Source organism: Myotis lucifugus, unplaced genomic scaffold (genome assembly GCF_000147115.1).
Source record: "Myotis lucifugus unplaced genomic scaffold, Myoluc2.0 scaffold_4, whole genome shotgun sequence".
NCBI classification, from domain to species: Eukaryota; Metazoa; Chordata; class Mammalia; order Chiroptera; family Vespertilionidae; genus Myotis; species Myotis lucifugus.
This window is the reverse complement of record NW_005871052.1, coordinates 10055877-10080700: the sequence shown is the minus strand read 5'-3', so window position 1 is coordinate 10080700 and position 24824 is coordinate 10055877. Positions and strand designations below refer to the sequence as shown.

The window sequence follows — 24824 nt, the reverse complement described above, 5'->3', positions numbered from 1 at the left end:
ATGTTGAGGTATGATCCTTCTATTCCCACCTTGCTGAGAGTTTTAATCAAGAAAGGGTGTTGGATTTTGTCAAATGCTTTTTCTGCATCAATTGATATGACTATGTGATTTTTTTCTCTCTTTTTTTTATTGCTTAAAGTATTACAAAGAGTATTACATATGTCTCCTTTTTTTTTCCCCCGCCCTTGAAAATCCCCCGGCCTCCCCTTTTTATCTCTCAATTTGTTTATGTGATGTATCATGTTTATTGATTTGCGGATATTGTACCATCCTTGCATACCCGGGATAAATCCTACTTGGTCATGTTGTATGATCTTTCTGATGTACTGCTGGATCCGATTTGCTAGCATTTTGTTGAGGATTTTGGCATCTATGTTCATGAGGGATATTGGCCTGTAATTCTCTTTCATTGTGTTGTCTTTATCTGGTTTTGGTACGAGGGTGATGCTGGCTTCATAGAATGAGCTTGGAAGTGTTCTTTCCTCTTGAAATTTTTGGAATAGTCTGAGGAGGATAGGTTTTAGTTCTTCCTTGAATGTTTGGTAAAACTCCCCATGTGAAGCCATCTGGCCCCGAGTTTTTGTTTGTTGGAAGCTTTTTGATGACTGCTTCAACTTCTTCCATAGTTTTCAGCCTATTGAGATTTTTAGAATCTTCCTGATTGAGTTTTGGAAGGTTGTATTTTTCTAGGAATATGTCCATTTCCTCCAGATTATCTAGTTTGTTAGAATAGAGTTGTCCATAGTATTTTTTTTAACAATCCTATGCATTTCTGTGGGGTCTGTTGTTATTTTGCCTCTTTCATTTCTGATTTTGTTTATTTGGGTCCTCTCTCTTTGCTTCTTGGTGAGCCTGGTTAGAGGTTCATCAATCTTGTTTATCCTTTCAAAGAACCAGCTCTTGGTTTCATTGATTTTTTTATATATTTTTTTGTTTTGTGGTTTGTTTTGTTTTATTTTGTTTGTTGTTGTTGTTGGTCTTTATGTCATTTATTTCCACTTTAATCTTTATAAACTCCTTTCTTCTGCTCACTCTAGGATTTTCTTTTTGCTCTCTTTCTAACTCTTTAAGTAGTAGAGTTAGATAATTTATTACAATTTTTTTCTTGTTTTTTCATGGTAGGCCTGTAGAGCTATACACTTCCCTCTCAGGATTGCATTCAATGTGTTCCATAGATGTTGGATTGTTGTGTTTTCATTGTCATTCATTTTCAGGATGTTTTTAATTTCTTCTTTGATTTCCTTGGAAACCCTATCATTATTTAATAGCATGGTATTCAGCTTCCAAGCGTTTGAATTTTTTGATTGTTTTTATTGTAGTTTATTTTTGATATTATGCCAATGTGGCCTGAGAAGATGCTTGATATGATTTCAATCTTCTTGAATTTGGAGAGACTTTGCCTGTGATCCAGTCTGTGGTCAACCTTTGAAAATGTCCCATGTGCACTTGAGAACAACGTATATTCTGTGGATTTGAGGTGAACTGTTCTGAAGATGTCAGTTAGGTCCATCTGATCTAGTGAGTCATTTAGGATTGCTTTTTCTTTGCTGATTTTTTTGTCTAGAAGATTTATCCAGTGATGTCAGTGAGGTATTAAGTTCCCCTTACTATGATTGTATTTTTGTCGATCTCTCCCTTGATATCTTCCAGGGGTTTTTTGTTTGTTTGTTTGTTTGTTTGTTTTGTTTGTTTGTGTGTTTTTTTTGTATTTGGGTGCTCCTGCATGGGGTGCATATATATTTACCAGAGTTCTATCTTTTTTTTGTATTGATCCATTTAGCATTATGAAGTGGCCTTCCTTATCTCCTGTTATGGCCTTCACTTTGAGGTCTGTTTTGTCAGATATAAGTATTGCTACCCCAGCTTTTTTCTTATTTCCATTTGTCTGAAAGATATTTTTTCATCCTTTCACTTTCAGTCTGTGTGAGTCCCTTTGAGGTGGGTCTCTTGTAGACAGCATATATATGGGTCATGTTTTCTTATCCATTCAGCTCCTCGATGTCTTTTGATTGGACCATTTAGTGTGTTTACATTTAAAGTTATTATTGATAGGTACTTCTTTGTAGCCATTTTTATTTTTTGTGCCTGTGTTCCTTCTTCCCTTTTTATGTCTTCTTTTTACACCAGTCCCTTTAGTATTTCTTGCATTGCTGACTTGGTAGTGATAAACTCCCTTGGCCTTTTTTTTTTTTTTTTGTCTGTGAGCTCCTTATTTCCCCTTCAATTTCTAATGATAGCTTTGCTGGATAGAGTATTCTTAGATTCAGTCCCTTGCTTTGCATCACTTTGTAAATTTCCTTCCATTCCTTTCTGGCCTTATGTGTTTCTGTTGAGAAATCATTTGATAATCAAATGGAAGATCCCTTGTAGGTAACTTTCTGTCTCTCTCTTGCAGCCTTAAAGATTCTCTCTTTGTCCTGAACGTTTGCCATGGTAATTATGATGTGTCTTGGTTTGGGTCTTTTTGGGTTCATCTAGTTTGGGACTTTCTGTGCTTGTATGATTTTTTTCTTCCCCAAATCAGGGAAGTTTTCGGACATTATTTCTTCAAATAGGTTTTCTAAACCTTGTTCCTTTTCTTGTTGTTCTGGCATCCCTATTATTTGTATGTTGCTTTGTTTCATGTTGTCCCAAAGCTCCCTTAGGCTCTCCTCCTGTCTTTTAATTTTTTTTTCTCCAATTGCAGTTCATTTTGGGTGTGTTTTTCTTTCCTGTCTTCTAATTTGCTAATTCAGTCCTCCGCTTCTCCTAGTCTACTGTTGAAACTTTTCATAGTGTTTTTTTATTGTAGGTATATCACTATTTATTTCCTCTTGATTCTTACATAAGTTGTTGATTTTTTCATCTATCTGGTTTATGATCTGTATGACAATTATTCTGAATTCTGTTTCTGACATATTTTGTGCCTCTATTTCACTTATCTACTTTTCTGGCTATTCCTTTTTTCTTTCAGGGGTTTCTTTGTCTCCCCATTTTTGCTATGACCAAATAATCTAGGTGTTGAGTCATGCTGGGGCTGCTCCTCAGACAGCAGCAGCTACTCAGGTGGCAGCTGGTCCAAGGGTGGGTACTGCTCATGCAGCTGCTTGCAGCAGTTATGGCTCCTCCGGCTCGTAGGGGTGAGCTGCTCGCACAGCTGCTGCTCCTCAAACAGGCACTGGCTGCTTGTGCAACTGCTGCTCCTTGGACAAATGCAGGCTGCTGGCGCAGCTGCTTCTCCCCGGATGGGGGAGGGCTGCCCGTGGCTGCTGCTCCTCAGATGGGGGCAGGCCACTCATGGCTGCTGCTCCTCAGAAGGGAGCTGGCTGCTTTCAGGGCTGCTGCTCCTCAGATGGCGGGGGGCAGGTTGCCTGAAGCTGCTGCTCCTCGGACCGGGGCAGGCTGCTTGCAGGGCTGCTGCTCCTTGGATGGGGGAGGGCTGCTTTCACAGCTGCTGCTCCTCAATCAGGTATAGGCTGTTTGCTTGGCTGCTGCTCATGTGCTCACGGTGTCCTGGGCTAAAGCATCAGGCCAGCTGGAGTGGAGCCCATGGCCAGGGTGACTCAAATCTTGTTGTCCATGGGACCACAGCCAAGGCAGCAGTTCCCTGTCGGGTTTTGCTGTAGAGTCCCAGGTGGTGTCTTAGGGCGCCCTGGGTGGAGGTGAGGCTGGGCTCTCAATCATAGTAGCTCTCCTCTTCAAGATGGCATGGCCTCTGTGGTAGAGCCAGCTGCCCCGGGACTGTTTGCAGTGGTAGCAGAGGCTGTCCGGCTAGAAGAGTCCAGTCCATCAGCCCCCGCAGGTCCTGTGGGATCTAACTGTCCCTCACTCACGTACACACACACACACACACACACACACACACAGCACACATCCACACACTCCCCTTTCACTCCCTCATTCATTCACACTCTCTCCCTCACTGCTGTCCTCCTGGCTGCCATCTTCCTGCCTCTGTAGTTGGGTCTGGAGTGTTTATTGACCCATTCATGGATGGAGTCTCCTCTCTGGGTGTCCAGTTACGTGACTTGCTCTCTACCATGTTGACCAAACAGGACAAAATCAACTCAACAAGACATGACACAAAGGGAATAAAACACGAATGTACTTACGGCACTGATAACCCCAATATAAGTGACCACCAGGGAAAAGAGAATTAGGGGAGAGAAAAGAGAGCACAAATGATATGGAGGAGAGAAAAATGGAGGAGGTGGGGATCCGTTTTACAACCTAGTTACCTAAGTCTCAAGGCACCACTGGTGGATTAGTACCTGGTGCAACCATTTTGTAGCCAGAAGTTGCCAGTGACCTGCGCTGTCAGAATTCACACAGCTGCTTCTACCAGGTTGCTCTGCAATGGTGGGGGATGGGGAAAAAAGCAAGGGAGTTTTGTGTATTCTGTGTCTTTGTTCTCTCCAGTGGGTTTAATTGCAATAAATACAGAACACTTAGGCTGAAAAGTTTGTTTTGTTTTCCCCAGTGTTTTCATGAGTATTTTACTGACGGGTGGGCCACAGAGGAATGATGGTCAGGTACTTGTATCTGCAAAATGTTTTGTCTGCTACTGATGAGCTATGGAATGCTGGAACCTTTTGCACTGTCTCCTGCTCCTGACTCTGTGCCAAGGCTCAATATATGATAGTAACTATGGCCTGACTGTTCTCTCTCTCTGCTCCTTTGGTTTGCTCAGTAGTTATGATTTGCACCATGTGTCCACCACCCAAAGTCAAATCTTCTCTTGTCACCTTATATTAGGACCCTCTTTTTCCTCTACCTCTTTCTCTCTAGCAACCACCACACTGCTGTTTGTGTTCACGAATTTCAGTTTTATATCCCACATATGAGCTTTTTATGACTGACTTATTTCACTTAACATAATATTCTCAAGGTCCATCCATTTTGTTGAAAATGGTGTTATTTCATTTTTTCTTATGGATGAGTAGTATTCCATTGTGTATATGTACTACATCTTCTTTATCCAGTCCTCTATTATGGGGCACTGGTTATTTCCAGTCTTGGCCACTGTAAACAATGCTGCAATGAACATAGGAGTGCATATATCTTTGCAAATATTTCTAGTTTTGGGGGTATATGCCCAGTAGTCGGATTGCTGGGTCATATGGTAGCTCTATTATTAAGCTTTTGAGGAATTGTCAGACTGATTTCCATAGTGATTGTACCAGTCTACATTACCAACAGTAGTGAATGAGGGTTCCTTTTTTTCCACAACTGCTGCAACACTTGTTATTGCCATCCTTTATTTTCAATCCATTTTCATTTTTAAATCCTAAATATACATGGCATGTAATTTATGTTCTTGTATTTATTTTCCCAATCTCTGCTTTTAAATTTAAGAGTTTAATCTGTTTACATTTAATGTACTTGCTAATAAGGTACCATTTCTTTGAAATTAGTTAATTTTTATATCTTGTCTTTATTATTCCTCTATTTTTCTTTATTGCTGTCTTTGGTGTTAAATAGATGTTTTCTAGTGTACTTTGTAATTTCTTTTTTGTTTCTCGTACCATATATTTTTAGTTATTTTCTTGGTGGCTGCCCTAGGGACTACCATTAATTATTAATTTACTATAATATAGTTTGGATTATACCAATTTCATTTCCATAGTATATAAAATTTGTGTGTCTATGTAGCTATATTCTTCCTCTTCTTACGCTGTTATTGTAACAAATTATATCTTTATACATTATAATCACATCAGCATAGATTTATAATTATTGCTTTCTGTAGTTGTGTTTTAAAGCAGGTAGAAAAAATGTTACAAACAAAAATACATTTATAATTTCTTTGTACTGAATAGTTACCTTTACTAGTGCTTTATTTCTTCATTTTGATTCAAGTAACTATCTAGTACCCTTTCATTTCAGCCTGAATAATTTCCTTTAAAATTTTTCATAAAGCAGATCTGGTGGCATTAAACTCTCCATTATTGTTTATCTTAATATGCTTTAATTTCTTCTTTGGTTTTGAAGGTAGTTTTGATAAATATAAAATTCTTTTTTAAAATATATTTTTATTGATTCCAGAGAGGAAGGGAACAGGAGAGAGAGATAGAAACATCAATGATTACAGAGAATCATTAATCGGCTGCTTCCTGCATGCCTCCTACTGGGGATCAAGCATGCAACCCAGGCATATGCCCTCACCAGGAATTGAACTATGACCACCTGGTTCATAGTTCAATGCTCAACCACTGAGCAACACCAGCAGAGCTAAATATAAAATTCTTGATTGATAGTTTTTTTGTTTCAGTACTTTGAATATGTCATCCTATGAGCAATTAATCTTATTTAGAATCCCTTTATATGACTTGCTTCTCTTTTGCTGCTTTCAATATTTATTCTTTGGTTTGTCTTTTGATTATGTGTCTAGGTGTGTATTTTTTTCCTGCCTATAGTTCATTGAGCTTTTTTATTTGCAAATTAAATGTTTTTATAAATTTTTATTTTTGACATTTAAAAAAATATTATGTCTACCCTTTTTTATCTCCTATTTCTAGAACTCCCATTATTGTATTTTGGTATACTTGATGATTTTCCACAGATCTCTGAGGTGTTGCTCATTTTTCTTTTCTGTTTTTAAATATATTTTTAATTTTTTGACAATATTATAGATGTCCCCCATTCCTCCCCTTCTTTCCCCCTCCATCCAGCCCCTGCTCCAACTCAGGCCTTTGCTACACTACTGTCTGTGTCCATGAGCTATGCATATGTGTATATAAGTTCTTTGGTTAACTCTTCTCGTCCCCCCACTTGCCTCCCCTCTGAGATCTGTCAGTCTGTTCCATGCATCCATGCCTCTGGACCTATTTTGTTCACCAGTTTATTTTGTTCATTTCTCTTCATTAATTTTTTTCTATTCCTTGAAGTGGCTCATTTCAATTGCCATATCTTCAAGTTTACTGATTCTTTCTTCTGATTGTTAAGATTTGCTCTAGTACAATTTTCTCCCCGCTAGTAATTTTTTTTTTTCCTTTCCACTATTGTGCTTTTCAATTGCAGTATTTCTAGGTGGTTCCTGTTTTATAATTTCTGTCTCTTTATTGATATTCTCTATTTGGTTTGATCTGTTCTCATTCTCTCAGTTCTTTAGACATAGTTCCCTTTACTTTTTTAAACATATTTATAATAATTTTCCTAGTACATCCAATACCTGTTTCCTCAGGGACAGTTTATATTCATTTTTTACCTGTTTATGAGCTATATTCTCCAGTTTCTTTACATATCTCATATTTTGTTTGAAAACTAGACTTTCTAAAGTGGAGACCCTGGAAATATGATTTTTTCTCTCTCTCTCTTACCAGGGCTTATTGTTGGCACTGCTTGTTGTACCAGTTGTTGTTTGTTTGTTTCATAACTTTTCTGAATTTATTTTGTATAGTCTATTATATTCTTTGTCATGAATGTCCACCAAAGTATTTACTAGGTTACCCTAGTATTCAGCTGATTATTGAATAGAGATTTCCTTAAATACCCCAAACCAATAAATCTCCAAGTCTTCATTAAAGGGTTCTATTGGCTTCTAAAATGTCTTAAACATTCACCTAGGAAGTTTATAACCTCCCATAGCTTAATTTCCTGCTTTTCAGATCCTGAAGGCTAGAGAAGCTAAAAAACCTATAGCCCTCTCATGTCTTTTCTGAGTATGTACACAGCTTTATGCATGTGTGTAGTCTTCTACATTCCTAGAAAAGAGTCAGAACTTTGCAAGTCCCTATGGACATCTCATTCCTTTTAGTTTTTCTTGTTAGGCTCTTGTTTCTGTGAACTGTTATTCATTGCCTTAACCAGCTGTGTGACAAATTCTTCCCCTACCTGGGGAGAGTTTCCACACTGAATGACCAATAAAGGTAAGCCTTTTGAATCAGGTCTTTCAGGAAAGTGCAACACAAGTCAAATAATGACAATTTTATTTGTAATTAAATCTGTTATGCTTACTTCAACACCTGAAATTGGGTTTAATTTCAAGGCTAGTACTGGACTGTTGTGAGGTAATGGGGCTGGAGTAAGTTAAAATACCATGAACTGTGCATGTTTTTAAGAAGACTGGGGTACTTTTCTTCCATAAATGTTCCCTAGGTTGATGCAAACCACTAGCTAATTTCTCAAATTCTGAAAAATAAGATGATTATAAAACTGTGTGTTATTTTATTGCTTTTGTGAATAGGTGAATAGTCAGAGGTCATCACTCTACTATTTCCACTGATATCACCCAGCGCTACCTTCTTTGTGATACTTCTTAAATTTCTCTCAAGAGAATGAACAGCAAAATGTTAGTTCAAAGTTAGTAAAAAAAAATGTTTTTCCCATACAAGTTGAAAGACACTATGGACTCTAGCTATACCATTCTTGTGTGTCTATGAACTTGGGGTTAATAATGCTGCCTTAAAATGATTTTAAGTGTAAACAGGTAACATACAACTTTCCATCATCATGAGAGAAGTGTTGAGACAGGTCCGAGTATATACATCACTGACCTTTACTTACTTCCCAATTTTTCTTCGTCATTCAACTGTTAACTCAAGGGTATCAGGAACCTTGACTGAGCTCATTTTTCTTTGCAGATTCCTCAAAGCCACACAAAACCAAGACTGAGGCACCTACAACCATACAATTCCCTTTAGAAAGTAAGTTTTACTAGGGTTATTTTGCACTGATAGAGATCTGAAATGGTGTCATGAAAGCCAAGGGAGAAGGTCCAATTCCATTAGATGGGCAAATAAGAGGTCACTGGGTTCCTCAGAAAGAACATGGTAATAATGTAATTGAAATAAAAGAAAGATAGCAAGGAATTAAGGATTATAAAGAAGTGGAACCATGGATATATATACTTCTCATTGTGAAAACTTTTGAAACAAAAAGAGGAGAGTTAGAATAATCCCATGGGAAAAGAGAAAACTAATCACTTCTATCCTGCTCCTAATCTCACTTGCTGTGGGACTTTGAATAAGTTGCCTTCCCTCTTTGGGCCTTCTTCCTACTACCAACAGTAATAAACTAAGGTAATTCACTTCATAGTACTAGTAGTCAATGATATGGCCAGAAATTCTGGGAAGTTCAGCACTGATGTCCAGAGAAGGATCCCAAACTTGGCAGTTGCTCTTCACATTAAAGCTCCTGGCCATAAGAAGGCCCTCTGATCCTAATGCCCTGTTGTCATAGTAATGCCCACAGTGAACTCATCCTGGGGTTGGACCACTGAAGTGCATCGCCACCTTGAGGAGACCAATGCTGGACCAGGTAAGAGCAATGTCACAACTTCTATCCTTCCATTTTGGCTTTAAATTTTGCAACTAACACTTTTCACAATATACATTATTCTATAGCATTCAACTCTGCAACCAATGCTTTGGTCCAGATAATGATAGAAAACCCTGGAGATGAGGAAGGTAGGGGGGATGAAGAGGGAGAGAGTTATATCCAGGGATGAGCAAAGTCAGATGGGGTTAAGGAAATTAGTAGATGTGTTCTTAGCTGATTCACTGTTAATATACTTTACAAACATTTTAAGCAAGAATAGAAATGGGTCCATGACTTCAGCCAGCTCTCCTAGAGATGAACATTGAGCCAGGTAAGGGTAATGGCAGCTCTTCACCAGGGTTCACTAAGCAGCTTGCAACTGACTTCTGGTTCCTCCAAACCAGGGGTCCTCAAACTACGGCCCGCGGGCCACATGCAAATACAAATATTGTATTTGTTCCCGTTTAGTTTTTTTACTTCAAAATAAGATATGTGCAGTGTGCATAGGAATTTGTTCATAGTTTTTTTTTAACTATAGTCTGGCCCTCCAACGGTCTGAGGGACAGTGAACTGGCCCCCTGTTTAAAAAGTTTGAGGACCCCTGCTCCAAAGTTTCAAGAATCCCTGAATCATGGTTTCAGAGATCCAAATCCCAATGAGAAGCTCTTTTGTGTTTCACCTGGAGCTTATAGTGAGCTCTTGTGCACTAGTATGACTTGATTGTTAAAATAATAAAATAATTTTATACTAGTTGATAATTTGTTGCTTCCCTTAATGCTGAGCTCCCCATTATCACCTGGGCTGCCCTACTCTATTTCTCAGAACTCTCCAGACCACCTCAGAATCCTTCAACAAAAATGTCAATGCCTAGTATTGCAGGGGACTTCTAAGACTCCAGTTCTATAATAAGAATCTGTTTTGATTGATTGGTGCTAAATAGTTTAATGACTATCACTCCTGATATCATCCTCTGGTTGCCTATAATTGATGGTGGACTTTTTAATGTTCCTGTACTTCTTCAATCCTGGTTGCAGAGCTTCTTGGATGTCTCTGGACATAGCCCAAACCTATTTGATTTGCCACCTTTGCATTGCCACCATTGGCTTGAAGGCTTTCATAACTTCATGCCTCTCCCAGGGCAGCATCCAAATGGAAAAAGGAGGTTAGAAGACACCTTTTAGAGAGTCAGTTTGGGAAAATGAAACAAAAACCCCGGGAAGAATACACATTCTCAGATGTTGGGTCTATTCCTTATATCCTTTATCAAATTTTTCATTGCTTAAATCTTTCCAAGGGGGAATCCTCCTTTTGTATGTATCAGTTTATAGCTTGGTATCTCTCAGCTCCAACAAGAGTTGTGAGGCAAACAAATACACAGTTTCTAAGACAGAATATTTAGGGGTCTTGTAAAAACAAAGTCAGTTTCAGCAGCAAATTCTAAGGACACTGAGATTCCTTTACCTATTCTTCTTAACCCTTTGATCATGCCCCTAAATTCAGAATATTGTAGCTGCAGTATATTAGACATCATCCAATCTTTTCATTGAAATTATGGGGAAATAAAAACCTAGTCAAGAATTTGACTAAACTCACTATATTTACTTTTCTGTGACTGCTATAAAAATTACCCCAAAATTGGTGCTTTAAAATAATACAAATGTATTATCCTACAATTATGGAGATCAGAAGTTTGATACAGTTGGCTAAAAATCAAGGTGCCAGCAGGGCTGTGTTCTTTCTGGAGACTTTGGGGAAGAATCAGTTTATTTGCCTTGTCCAGCTTCTAAAGGCTACCCACATTCCTTGGCTCTTGGTTCCCTCACACTATTTTCAAAACCAGCAATGTTGCATCCTTAAATCTCTCTGACTCTTATTTTACTTTCACTTTTACAAAACCCTTATGATTACATTTAGCCCACACAGATAATTCAAGATAATATTTTCATCTTAATAGCAACTAATTAGCAACCTTAAATAAATCTGCAACCTTAACTCTCCCTTACAACGTAAACTAACATATTGATTCTGGAGATTTGGATGTGAACATCTTTGGAGGGTCAATATTCTTACTACCACATCAATACAGCAAATAAATAACAGATCCAGAACTTGAAACCCAATCTAGTTGTTTCCTTCAGCTTGTAGACATGATTGGAATAGGTAACCCAGGGGATTCAGTGGAAATAAAGGGTGTCCCAAAATTCACGCAAGATGTAATTTTGATAGAAAACACAGGTTTATAATTAAAATTGTAAATTTTTTATTGATTCATAAAGCATACAGTATAGGGTTATGTATGGAATAGCATATCGAGTAAAGGGCCTCCACAGCTTTGCTGGCACATACGCACTCTTTTGTTGAAATTGTCCATGACCGTTTTGCATAAATGTGGCTGAATTTCATTGATACAGCGCTCAATTGCCTCCTTTAAGGCGTGGGTGGTCGTGGGCTTGTTGGCATAAACCTTAGCCTTCAAAAAACCCCAAAGAAAAAAGTCCAACGGCGTTAAATCGCATGATCTGGGTGGCCAATTCTGATCACCAAAACAGGAAATTACATGACCAGGAAATGACTCATGCAGTATGGCATGTGGCACCGTCTTGTTGAAACCACATGTCATCCACATCCATATCTTCAATTTAGGCACAAAAAAAATGGATGATCATGTTGCGATAGTGAGCACCACTAACTGTTATTGCCTGAGCAGCCGCATTTTCAAAGAATGGTCCGATGATGCCTCCAGCCCAAAATCCGCACCAAACAGTGACATGTTGTGGATACATTTGTTTCTCAACAATCACTCGTGGATTTTCTGAACCCCAAATGCAACAATTTTGTCGATTAACCAAGCCATCAAGATGAAAATGAGCCTCATCGAAATTCAGCCACATTTATGCAAAACGGTCATGGAAAATTTCAACAAAAGAGTGCATATGTGCCAGTAAAGCGGTGGAGGCCATTTACCCCCCGATATGCTATTCCATGCATAACCCTATACTATATACTTTATGAATCAATAAAAAATTTACAATTTTTAATTATAAACTTGTGTTTTCTATCAAAATTACTTCTTGCATGAATTTTGGGACACCCTTTATGTTTGAAGAAAAATAAACCTGAATTCTTGGCCAGAGAATGTGAAGGAAAGATTTTTGTGGTCAGAAGTAATTGACAAGAGTCTCAATAAGGTAGCATTTTTGTGAAGTTGGTAAGTCAGGGTACTACTTTCTCCTCTTTAAGAGAAGGTGAAAACCTTGTGTCTTGACCCCATGGAAAGCATGGAGGACGAGTTAAATGCTGAGGCCTATCAAGCCATCAACCAGTGGGTTTTGAAGAACTTGTTTATACCTGGGGTCTCTAGCCTCTCTCAAGTCATTGTCATGGGCCTGGGATTTTGTTTGTCTTTATGACTAGCTAAGAAATTTAGAAGATGGAAAATGGAAAATAAATAGGTGTGGGCTAGTCTGGCCTGATTATTTTGGTCTCTGTTTCTGTAAAAATTTTTAACCAGATACCACTTGGTCTTATTTTGCCTTCTAGGAAAGGGCCTGCCTATCTTTGCCATAATTTTCATCATCATCCTGTGCTGTATGGTGGTCTTCATCATGACTTATATCATGCTCTCCCGGAAGACATCCCAGCAAGGTGAGTGATGAGTATGACTGGGTGACTCTTGGTCATTCATTCATTTTGGCAGTATAGTTAAGTATAAACTCTGGCACTGTGTTAGGCACCACAAAGAGTTCCAAGCCCAGTTTAAGAGTGAGAGTAGAGGTAAATAAAGTCAGACATGCAAGCTAACACTAATAATACAACTTATAAAAATTAATTTACAAATCTTTGGTACCCAGGCTAGTACAGCCATCTCTGTAATGGGTTGTCTAATGATGACACAAGAGAAGGAGAAGTCACAATCTTTGGCCTCAGTTTTCTTACAATTTATTTAGGGGATTTAATATAGAAGCATGGAGTTTATCAATAATGATACATAGCAATAAAGGCTATGGAGTCAAAGCCTGAAGTTCAATACAATAGATGCTAAAGGGATCCAGAGGGGAAGAGTCAGTTATGGCTAATTAGCAGGGACTTTCAGAAGAAGGTGGTACTACCATCAGGCCTTGCAGAATGTAAACAATTTGGAAAGGGGTAGTATTCCAGGAAGATGGAACTATACGAGTAAAGGTGTAAAGGCTTAAAAAAATAACTGTTAATGAGGTTATCAATAAAGAAAACGTATGTAGCTAAGCAATGGGAAAATACAGGGAAAAGGGAAAGTTAATGACAGGTTAAGGAATTTAGAGTTTCTTCTCTAGGCCTTGCAAATGCATTAAAAGACACCAAATATGTTAAAGCAAAGGGGTGACATGATTAAGGTGCAGTTGTGAGGGGAATTTTACAACTGTGAGCCAACAAAGAGGAAAAAGATTATTTAGATGTTAATTTCTAAGTACAATCTAGCTACACCTCAATATCTGCTGCACTAGCTGTTTTACCTACCATTAGTGTGTCTATTCCACTGTCGCAGTTCCAAATCCCAAATAGCCTGATTTCCACTTGGGTCTCTCCAATCAAAGAAGGGAAGGGAGCTTTGAGTATCTCCGTTTTCTAAATCTTAAGTATCAGCTTTGGTCTTGGCCAGTTAGCACGGCTATGAACCATGAGACTAAACTTGGAAGTGGAGATATCTCAAGTGGCCACAAATTCCAGGAGTATTAAAAGTAAAACATTCATTCATAGTCTCAATGAGACTGGTTAAAAATTGTAACCATATCAGATAGTTTCCCTTCCAAAAATTTTCCAGGTCTCCTCATGGCCCAGGGACTAGATGTCAAAATGTACCATTTCATTAAAAGGCCCTCTGTAATGTAGCTCTATCTTATCTTCTATTCCCACCACTCCCTTACACCAAGGTTAATTTCCAATCACTGAATTCAAGCAGGCAAATAGGCTGTATACTTCTCACCCTTATGCATTTTCCCTTCCTGGATTGCCTTCCCCAAATTCCTGATTTTTACCTCTTTATAAGGGAGATGATCTTGAGGCATCCATTTAATTCAACATGTAGTTAATGGGTATCTAACATGTGCCAGGTGCTGGGCATATAAAATGTAATAGACACAATCCCTGAAGTAAGGGAAGCTATCTGGCCAATGGAGGGGGTAAGGAATGGAAATACAAGGCTCTATCACATGACAAAAGGCTGGCTTCAGCATGCCACTTTTAATTTGTTGTGATGTAATGCATGCATTCCAGGTTGCATCCCTGAAAGATTATAAGCCCCTAGAGGACAATACCAAGAGACATTCATCTTTGTACCAGGCTATAGATCCTTTAAACCTGCATGGAATATAGATGTTCCCCCTAGGGGGCAATAGTGACCTATCTCAGGACCTTTCCTGGGTGCAGGGTAAGGGTGAGTGCCTTTGGGAATGGCTTAAGCCATGGTTCTTGACAACAGACTAATTCAGCCCCTTTTGTCTAGGCTCTGGTCAGGCTGCCAAGTTTCCCACAAGGACTCCCTAGGGATCTCCAACAAAATTCCTGAGTGGGAAGTGGATTCAATTCCAGTGTCCCTCTCTCCATCACACTAAATAACTGCTCCAGACTAATGTCCTGAGTCAGAGTATGCCAAAGAGGACAGTTACCAACTGTGCTTCCTCTTCCTTTCCCTAAGAATTCTACATTCCCGTGTTTCTTTTTTTAAATTAAATTTATTAAGATTACATTGGTCAATATTAATACATAGGTTTTAGGTGTGGGTTTCTTTGTTACAAGATCTGCATTCACACCGTGTGCCCACCATTCAAAGTCAAATATTCTCCTGTCACCATATATTAGGACTCCCTTCTCTCTGGCAACCACCACACTGCTGTTTGTGTTCATGAGTTTAAGTTTTATATTCCACATATGAGTGAAATAATATGGTTCTTAGCTTTTTATGAATGACTTATTTTGCTTAGCATAATGTTCTCGAGGTCCATCCATGTTGCTGCAAATGGCACTATTTCATCCTTATGGCTGAGTAGTATTCAATTGTATATATGTACCACATCTTCTTTATCCACTCCTCTATTGTAGGACCCTGGTTGTTTCCATATGAACAGCCAATAGATATATGAAAAGATGTTCAACCTCACTGGCAATTAAGGAAATGCAAATCAAAACTACAATGAGATACCACCTCACACCTGCTAGAGTGGCCATTATCAACCAGACAAGCAATAACAAATATTGGAGAGATTGTGGCTAAAAGGAAACCCTTATCCACTGCTGGTGGGAATTAGACTGGTACAACCACTATGGAAAGCAATCTGGTGATGCCTCAAAAAATTGAGAATAGAGCTACCATAAGACCCAGCAATCCCTCTCCTGGGTATATACCCCAAAACCTCAAAATCATGTATTCACAAAGATATATGCACCCTTATGTTCATTGCAGCATTATCATGATGGCCAAGACATACATCCCTGTGTTACAACTCACCTTCCCCATACCTCCCAGTCATTGGAAAGTTGAACTTATTGAGATCCTCCTCTATGTCTCCTCTTCCTTCACCTTTTGACTGATACTCAAGGTCAATACTTGGCCCTTGTTTACATCCCCTGGAGAATTCTGACCTGATTTATCCTTCTTTTCTAGAGCATGTCTATGAAGAGGCCAGGTAAGATAGCCTCTCCTCTTCTATCTTATAACTCTTTCTTTTCCCTCAATTATGTGGGTCAGTGGTATAACAGAAAGGGGGTTTGTCACAAACACAATCCTAAGCCCAAAAGTCTTCAGGGTCAGGGCACAGAGTTTTCCCTTTCTGAAGCACCTCCTGATGCTCTGTTGTGACCCACCAAACACACAGGATAATTCAGGTCCACCAGCACCTGTTCCCAGAATCTCTGGATGACAAGGATTAGGGAAGAAGGGTTGGAAACCAGGGTCCCAGCCTTAAGTCCTTTCTTATGGGTGGTGGGCTCTTGGGCCACAGGGTGCATGCCTGGGAGACCAGCAACTCTGGTGAAACCATGAGGTTGGCCATCTGCGAAAGTGGCTGCTCCAGTGAAGAGCCAGCTACCTGGACTCTAGGCAATGACTACTCTGATGAACCCTGCCTGGACCAGGAATACCAGATCATCGCCCAGATAGATGATGACTACACTCAGCTGCTGTCCAAAGTTCCTGGGATTATGAGCTCCTGACCATCGAGGGCAAGAGTGTCTGCTAAAACTGCCCTACTAGTTTGCTGACATGATTATCTTTTAGCCCCTGCCTTCTGCATGGTCCCCTTATCTTCCTGGATAGTACAACATGTCTTACCTGCCAACATTCAGATTCCTAAGTATGACTGGCTTTGCCTAAGCCCTAAGAAGTTGCCATGTGCACACATGCAATCCTGTTTCTGGGTTGGGCTCTGTGCCCTTCCAGTATCTCTGCCTGGGGCTTTTGCTGCTTCTCTCCAAGCACCAGAGGGAAGTTCCCATAGCACTAAGACACTAATTAACTTTGGCCTCTTGTCACTGTAAGACCAGAGGGAGGCGCAGCTCTGCCAGCTCAGGGATCAGTTATGTCCATAATCACTTATTTTTTTCCAAGGCCAGAATGTTTTTAATTGAGATTGTCATATAACAGGCCAGGGTTCAGTTCTGCTCTTACGCTGTGAATCTATTACTCTGATATTCTTTTGGTGATTAATAAATATCTAATCATAATAGCAACCTTAGTTGTATTGGTCTTCTCTCAAGGACCTACTGAAAGTGATTAAAGTGAGTCCAGTTGAGAATATTAGGGCTCTGGGAGCATAAATAGCACCTTTGGTTTTTGTTTTCCTCCTTCCTACCCATGCCACCCTTACCTCACTTCAGAGGTGGGTCCAGCTAGAACACAATGATTCTTTGGTAAAATAGTACTCATCTGCCTTCCATTATCCCTTTCCCAATTGTCCTGCCAGCTCCACCTGGATGACTCTTCCTAGGTCAATTAAAAACCTGAAAAAAAATGAGTCCCCCTTTTTATGGCATACAGCAGACTTTTTTTTTAATGGTACATGGAAAGTGTAGGTAGATTGAGGGAGGTATTATATGTTGGTCCCATTTGAGTAACCTAGTTAATTAAAAGAGAATATTAGATACTCCTGCTTTTTAATCACTCAGCCAATTTACTATTGGTAAATCCCATTGACCACCATTCTCCACAGTCTCCAAGCTTTTCGCCATGTTGCATAGTCTTGCCCGTCTTCTCAGGCTAGCCCCTCTCCATCTCTTCATTTCTCATTTGGAGAGCAGGCTAGCCCTCACTTTTGGTTTTGTGCTGCCTCCTCACAGACAGTGTTCTCAAAGCACTTCTTAATTCACCCTTCCCTTACTCCTTGATCTAACAAGTAACATGTTCTGCCAAGATGTTTCAAAAGGAGCCTTATTCTGTGGATGTAGAGATAAAGGGTTGTCCCTCTTTCCAAAGTATGGATGCACCGCCCTCAAGGTTTCCTACCTCCTGTAATCCTAAAAATTTTGGAATAGTTGTGTTCTTCATCCCTAGCTCCTGGTCCCTTCTTACAATGTGGAGTGGGGCTCAGAGCAAAGAAGTATTTCTCCTCAAATAGGAGTGGAGAATAAGAATGTGTGTGTGCGTGTGTGTGTGTGTGTGTGTGTGCACACGCGTGCTTGTGCACACATGAATACCTTTAAATCAGTCTCCTCTGAACAGCATGGGGGGATCTGGAGAGTATTATAAGCCAATCAGAGAAGACAAGATCACACGTTCTCACTTATATGTGGAATTTAATGAACAAAATAAATTGAAGAACAAAATAGATTCAGAGACATGGAAGCATGCAATAGTCTGAGGATCCTCAGAGGAAAAGGGGGGTGGAGATCAATGAAAGAACTTATATGCATATATGCATAACCAATGGAAACAGACAATAGTGGGGTGAAGGCCTGGGAGGGGCTGGAGTGGGGTGGAAGGGTCCAAAAAGGGGAAAAGAGGGGACATCTGTAAAACTTTCAACAATAAAGTTAAATTTTTTAAAAATTAGTTTCCTCTATGAGGACCTGCTCTGGGACAAGTCAACACTGCTTTCCCTCCCTCATGTAATTCATGTTAAATCAACTTATCCATTCTTCATGGAACCTGACATGTTGCCACTTTTATTTCCAACACAACCTCAACATCAGCTCAGGTTTCAACAGGAATTCTTCTCCTTTGGGATGAATATAGAAGTCAAAATAGTACACAAAAGTGAACAAGAAGTCCCCCACTTCACCACCACTAACCTGCCAAGTCCATGGTAAAAAACTCAGCGTTTTCCTCATCTCCAGATGCTCATGAAAGGAGCAACATTTTCTTCCCCATCATGCTTACAATCCTCTGAAACAGCCTCCCACAGTGGAAACCTCAGCTACCATAATTGAACATCTTTGTTTCCAGACCCCCACAGCCTTTGAAAACAGCCATCATTTATTCCTACTATCTTTAGAGAAAGGAATTACTGAGGTTGAGAAGAGAATTCTTGTTTCATGTGTCTTGATAAAAGGAGCCCCGGATCCAGGCACTACCCCCTCCATGAACCCCCAAGGATAACTCAGAGTCTCTTGTCTTGGAGAGCTTAGAGATTGTTGATTCTAAGTTTCCCATAATACAGATAAGGAAATGATGTCCAAAAAGAAAGAGTGACTTATCTGAAGTCAAACACATCAAATCAATGGTAGAACAGAGACCAGATTCATGTCTGTGAACTGCTAGGAGAATATATTCATTGCAGCAGAGAAACTTCTGGAGATCATCTGTGTTCCCAAACTGAACATTTTCCCCCCACACATGACAAGCCAGTAAAAGAGTCCTTGGTATAGGGCTACCCCAAAGCTGCAAAATAAGGCTAAACAAAAATGTAATGATAACGTAGGATCTATCTTAGGTAGGTGGCTGGTCAGGGGAAAGCAGATGAGTAAAAAAAAAGGAGACCTCCAGAAGAGAGGGAAAGTATGAATTTCCTCTAGGGAAACTTCCCAAGTTTTGTTCCATGGAATAGTAGACCCAGGAGATGGTCCACAGGAAAAAAAAATCACAATCAGATAGGTATGGGAAATGCTTCATTCTATAGCTCCCTCTTGGAAATTTCCAGTGCAATATTAGAATATTAAAGGCTCTATAATATCCTGAAATAAATTACCTGTATAACTTTGTGTTACCAAGTAATTCCCAAAACATATTTGCCCTCTCAACCTACTTTTTAAAAATCTCCTCCTGGGGAGGGGAGTAAGAGATCAACCGAAGGACTTGTATGCATGCATATAAGCATAACTAATGGACATAAGACACTGGGGGGTAAGGGAGGGTAGGGGTGTGTCAAGGGCGGGGGGGGAAAAAAAGGACACTTATGTAATACCCTTTGTAATACTTTAAGCGAAAAATAAAAAAATATTAAAAAAAATAAAAAAAATAAAAAAATAAAAATCTCCTCCTGTAGCCCATCACCCAATTTATCAGGAAGAAATCCCATTCATGTTGGCTATACCTTGCATGCCCTACAGTATTGTGGTGAGCACATTTGAATTTTTTTATTCACAAAATGCCTAGGTGGCATGTGTCCCAAAGGCCAAAAGCTAATGAACTAGTGGAAACTCAATCAATCAGTAAAACTTTATTGAATATTTTCTGTAACCAGAGTCCTGTGGGGTAGGAATGGAATGGAGAGACAGCAATCAAGGAAACATGGTCTTGTCATAAACAAAGTAGAGGATTCAAAATATATTCTGAAAAAGATAATTAACAATTTAAGCAGTGTTATTGGGCAGTAGGAGATAAAGGTGTACATAGAAGGGCCCAGGCAAGAAGTGATTTGAGAATGAAGGAAAAAAGTATAGGTTTATTTTTCAAAAGTCCCTGCAGAAACTTGATTTTGCCTGGACAAGGAAATATGGGAAGAAATTGGATAGGCAGAAATAAATGGGGATGGTGTTCTCAGAAGGAGAAAAAGCATGAGGAAAAGGAGAGAGATAGGTAAGGTCAAAGTGCGTTTAGAGCTAAGACTGAGTGTCAGAAAAATGGGCTTCTAAGCCCTGCCATGATGGTTGTGTGAGACTCTGGTGTCCTTGCTGGGATACTCTGGAATGGGGAATGTGAAGGAAAAAATATAATGAATCAAGTAGCATTTTCATCCCTGGGCCCTGGATACCTTTTCAAGGCTACCTTGCCCCCCTCAGGCTCTCACAATATATGTAGGCACCACCCAGGGCTGTGGCTCTCAAAGCTGTCTGACTTTTCCACTGGTAACCTCAGATACAATGCTTACATTCTCTCAAAGTTACCTAAAATAACTTGTGAGAGCTTAGTTGGTATTTGTTGTGTGTTCTTTTATCCTGCTGATCATCTATTTGTTGTACCCCAACTGCCCTGGCTTGGAGCTGCTAGGCACATGCCGCACTTGGGGTATTTGACAAACTGACACTCTACCACATGGAGTGTCCAACTCAGCTTGTCAAATACACGGAGCGTGGCACTGCAGGAGGCCGAGCCAGGGGCTTCAGTGGGGAGATGAGATCTTCTTGGGAGATGTAGGCCTAGAGGGAAAGAGAGAGAAAAGAGTCACACCGTGGCCTCCAGGGAAACTACACAGGCTCTATGGACTAGCCAAAGCACCAGAATAAGGGAAGTGAGCAAAATAGGCATGAGGTTCCTAATCAAAAGAGGGTCCCTGCGGGTAGGTAGGGAACTCCTAGTTGAGACTGCAGGTGAGACCTCAGTGCTCAGCTGGGGATTCCTCAGGCCTGAGTCTTATAGCTATGACATTTTAAGGGTCCCAAGCTTTAGTGGGATCCTCTATGTAGCATAGGGAGAACAATTTCATTAACATCCTGCCTTCCTAACCTCAAGAAGGGACCAGGACCCTTTCCTTCCTAAATCTCCCAGATAATGTTTTATAGTATTATGGATATAAACTTAAGAATTGAGGCTGAACATGGGCTTAAATCCTGGCTCTGCCATTAATTAGCTGGAAAACTTTGGATAAATCATTTCATCTCTTTTTGCTCCAGTTTTTCACATACCCAAAATAGGTATAAATATAGTAACCTAATAAATTATAGTGAGAATGAAATGAGATAATGTACATAAAGTTCTTAGCTCATTATTTGATACACAACAAATGCTCAAAGACAATGGTGGTTGTGCTGCCAGAAGGAAATCAAGGGCTAGTGACAATTGATTTAACAGAGTCAAGACAAATGAAATAGAAATTTCTGATAACCTCAGCCTTACCTAACAATGTGTCCTTGTACCATCGGGACTCAAGAATGGCATCTATAAAAGAAATAGCATCTAGTCTCACCTACTCATGTTATAAATGAGGAAATGAAGGCTCATGTTGAAGAATAAAGTTGCTAAAGGTCATATAAGTTGCTCACAGTTTGGAGTTGTGTCATATATTAACCCATTGTGCCTTCCAACGTTTCTCATCACTTCTCTTACCTTTTTGCTGTACTTATCTCTCTGGGAAAAGGGAGACACATCATCAAGGAAGCCAAAAGACAGGCAGCAGTCTTGGCATTGAGACTTTGGACTCTTTCAACCCACAGCCATCTGGGGAACAAGGAAGTTGCCAGGATCATTGTTAGGCCTAGAATTTCTGAAAGAATTCCCTTGGCAACACCTAAATCCTGTTGTTAAACATTCCAAGATGTTTGTGTCAAATTCACCCCCTTCCCAGAAGTGGCAGTTTATCTGTTAGAAAGTAGTTGGCCTATAATGAATATTGACATGAAAAATGGCACAATAGAAAACTGCCCCATGAGGCCAAGGCAGATGACTTGTCTTTCAGGGAGAAAAAAGTAAGTTTTTTTTTATTATTATCTTAACTCTTAATTGAATGTATGTTGGTAAGGGGGTGATATGCTCCTCTAATTTACGATCTTGGAGTGACTTCAAACCTCAAAATTTAAAATGTATTTCTCACTCCTTCATTTTTCTCTCTACCTACCCAAGCCATCCAGAAATGTGGCTCTTTTAGCCAAAACAAAAATCATTGTCAAGAGTATGGTAGAGTGAAAAGAGTCAGGCAATCTTGGATGCTAATGCTGCTTTGGGCACCAACTAGACAATTATGGTATTGAGAAAGTCTTTCTTTGGGCCTCAGATTTCTTCTCAGGAAATGTGGATAAAAAGACTTACCTGGTAGACTTGTGAGGAAAGTGTTCAATGAGCTTTCCAGAGCCTCCCAAAAATTAGTCCACTAGTACCTTGGCTCAGTCCTTGGACCTGTGAGTGGAGGCCAGCCAAGGAATCTGATTAATAAAATTTGCATTCAGGGTGGCAGAGAAGACATAACTTGTGATTTCATCTATCATCACCCTCATTGGCTACAGCCCCAGTGAGAAGACCTGGAAAAACTGGGGGTGTCCACAGCCTCCTGAACATCTTATCTGAGTTCATAAAAAAGGAAAAAAGATATAAGGGTGGTAACGATTACCTTCTTAGTACACTAGAAGTTGAAGAGCCTTAAAAACCATATTGCCCCCATATTAATGGAAAGGGTTGGTGGCTGAGCTGAAATTAGTATTATTTCCATTCTTGATGTTCTAATACATGCCTTTCCAATAGAGTGTATACAAGAAAAGCAGGTTCAGTTGAGAAAGGCTGGCCAGACTCATAGGGAGAAGAGGTGGAGATTTACATGAAGCAATATTGAGGAATTCCAAAGGTCTTCTCATGATCCGTCATGCTATATAAAATGTCATCATTTGTCCACTGCTCTACTCTGGAAGGGCTAACATACCAAGCAGCAGGACCTGCCATGAAACTGACTCAGCTGGGCCTTCTCATACTAGGAGCAGTCTGGATTTCTTTCAGACACAGTTCAACACCCTGTTCAGCCTCACCCAGAGATATTTACTCAGCATTACTTTCATGACCTTTCTCAACAGAGGGCTTACAACCATCAAAATACAGGATATAAAAACTAAAAGTGTCTCCAGACAAAATCCATCTCATCCTCCTCTTCTTTGTAGAATAAGCAAAAAAGTGAGTCATATAATGTAGAAAGGACTTGCTTAAAACTACACAATGGGCAAATGGCACAACCAGGACTGTTACTCAAATATATTGACTCCTGATTCCAGAAAACATTCCACTTCCATGTGTTTATCTCCTAAATAGCATATTTGGGGAGGAAATATTATTCTCCCTTCTCACAGTAGAAGCTCCAGAATAAAAGGCCGATGGTAACCTTCTCCCCCACCCTTAACCCAAGATCCCTGAGGAAGGTTCAAGGAGAATGTGGTGGGCAGGTCTAAGCAATCTTTGCTAGCCATGAACACATTTCTAGCTTGGGAATCCAAACAAAGAGGAAAAATGAATACTATACCTGTTACTGGAGTGGTGCTTTAGTCTCAGAGGAGGCACAGGTTCTCTGGTGATGAGCCAACCTGCAGAGGCCAAAGGGAACTGGGCTTTATGCTGTGAGCAGGAACATCATGTGTTTTGAAGGGCCCTTGGTGTCTTCAAGAGGAAACAGAAATGAGGAAGATAAGGCTGAGGTTAGCCAACGGAAATCTGGGTGCAAAATGACAAAACAGTGCTGTTGTGAAAGGGCCTGCTAGTGCAGCAACAATCCCCACCACCATGCCCCCACCCACTCCCAGGCAACCTCCAAAAGATACTGGCTCTCCGAGCTGCAGAGAGTCAGAGAAAAAAAGCCCCTGGCTGCCCTACCTCTGCCTATGGGCCAAGGAGGTTCCTCAGAGCTACTGAGGGAATCCTGAAATTGAGAAATTGAGCCTCTGAAGGATGAGAGAAAATGTATGATAACAAAAAGAGAATTAGTGGCATAACTGGAATTTGAATCCATTTCTATTAACTCCAAATTGTGTGTTCTCTCACTCTCAGAATACCTCCTAAACCCAAAATACCCTTTTTACTTCCCCTGGCACAGCTACTCCCCTGGCACAGCTGCATAATTGACTAAGTCCAGTCCAAAATGAAAATGAGGGCTTCTTGTAAAAATAAGGAATTTCAAAATGGCAACAGCAGAACATTAATCCAAATGTGGGGTCTTTCTAAGCATGGGCCCTATGAAACTTTATAACTCCCATGCTTATGAAACTGGCCCTACTGGCACAGCTCTGACCACAGGCCACATTCTGGCATCCAAGAGCCTTACAAAAGGAAATAAAGAAATTTATATGTATTAAATAACTTTGTATGTGCTTTACATTTGTTATCCCATTTAATCAACAATCCTGTAGTATGATATTTTCATTATCCTTATTTATAGGTGAGGAAGCTGAGGCACATAGAAGTAAAGAGGCGTCCTTAAGGATAAAAAACTAGGAAATAATGTAGAAAAAAGATCCACGTGCAGGTCTTTCTGGCTCCAAATATTTGGCTTTTTCTACTCCCCCACATTGGCTATAAGGAGAGGGGAGAAAAGTAGTTAATTTTAAGAAGGAAGAGATGGTGCCAAACCCTTGTCAGACTTTATAGGAGACATGAAAGATATGATAAGGAAGCAAATTGCTTCCTAGCATTTTATTTTGCAATATTTTGGCAGTCCCCATTCACGGTAAGGAAGGTGCTTGATTCCCATTATACAGTGCTCTATGTCATG

The 24824-nt window shown here is 39.9% G+C and overlaps 1 protein-coding gene and 1 long non-coding RNA gene across 3 annotated transcripts in view; one reads left to right on the top strand and one right to left on the bottom strand.

The window, feature by feature from the left end:
- The window catches only part of VSIG4 (V-set and immunoglobulin domain containing 4), a 32483-nt gene extending 15559 nt beyond the window's left edge, over positions 1-16924 (top strand). Inside the window, exons 4-8 of one of the 2 annotated variants that reach the window (XM_006082848.3) lie at positions 8562-8624; positions 9160-9237; positions 12778-12882; positions 15878-15899; positions 16215-16924. In XM_006082848.3, the coding sequence (XP_006082910.2) occupies positions 8562-8624; positions 9160-9237; positions 12778-12882; positions 15878-15899; positions 16215-16425 (479 nt within the window). In that variant the 3' untranslated portion in view covers positions 16426-16924. The remainder of the gene's footprint in view (positions 1-8561; positions 8625-9159; positions 9238-12777; positions 12883-15877; positions 15900-16214) is intronic. The other variant, XM_023764140.1, reaches the window with a different exon arrangement.
- A 2921-nt stretch (positions 16925-19845) lies between these two features.
- Positions 19846-23708, bottom strand: LOC102427074. Its single transcript, XR_002832090.1, has 5 exons — positions 23583-23708; positions 22391-22477; positions 21692-21802; positions 21482-21523; positions 19846-20784 (listed from the first exon to the last, which is right to left on the bottom strand). It is a non-coding gene; the product is annotated as an uncharacterized LOC102427074 (long non-coding RNA).
- Positions 23709-24824: the final 1116 nt, after the last annotated feature.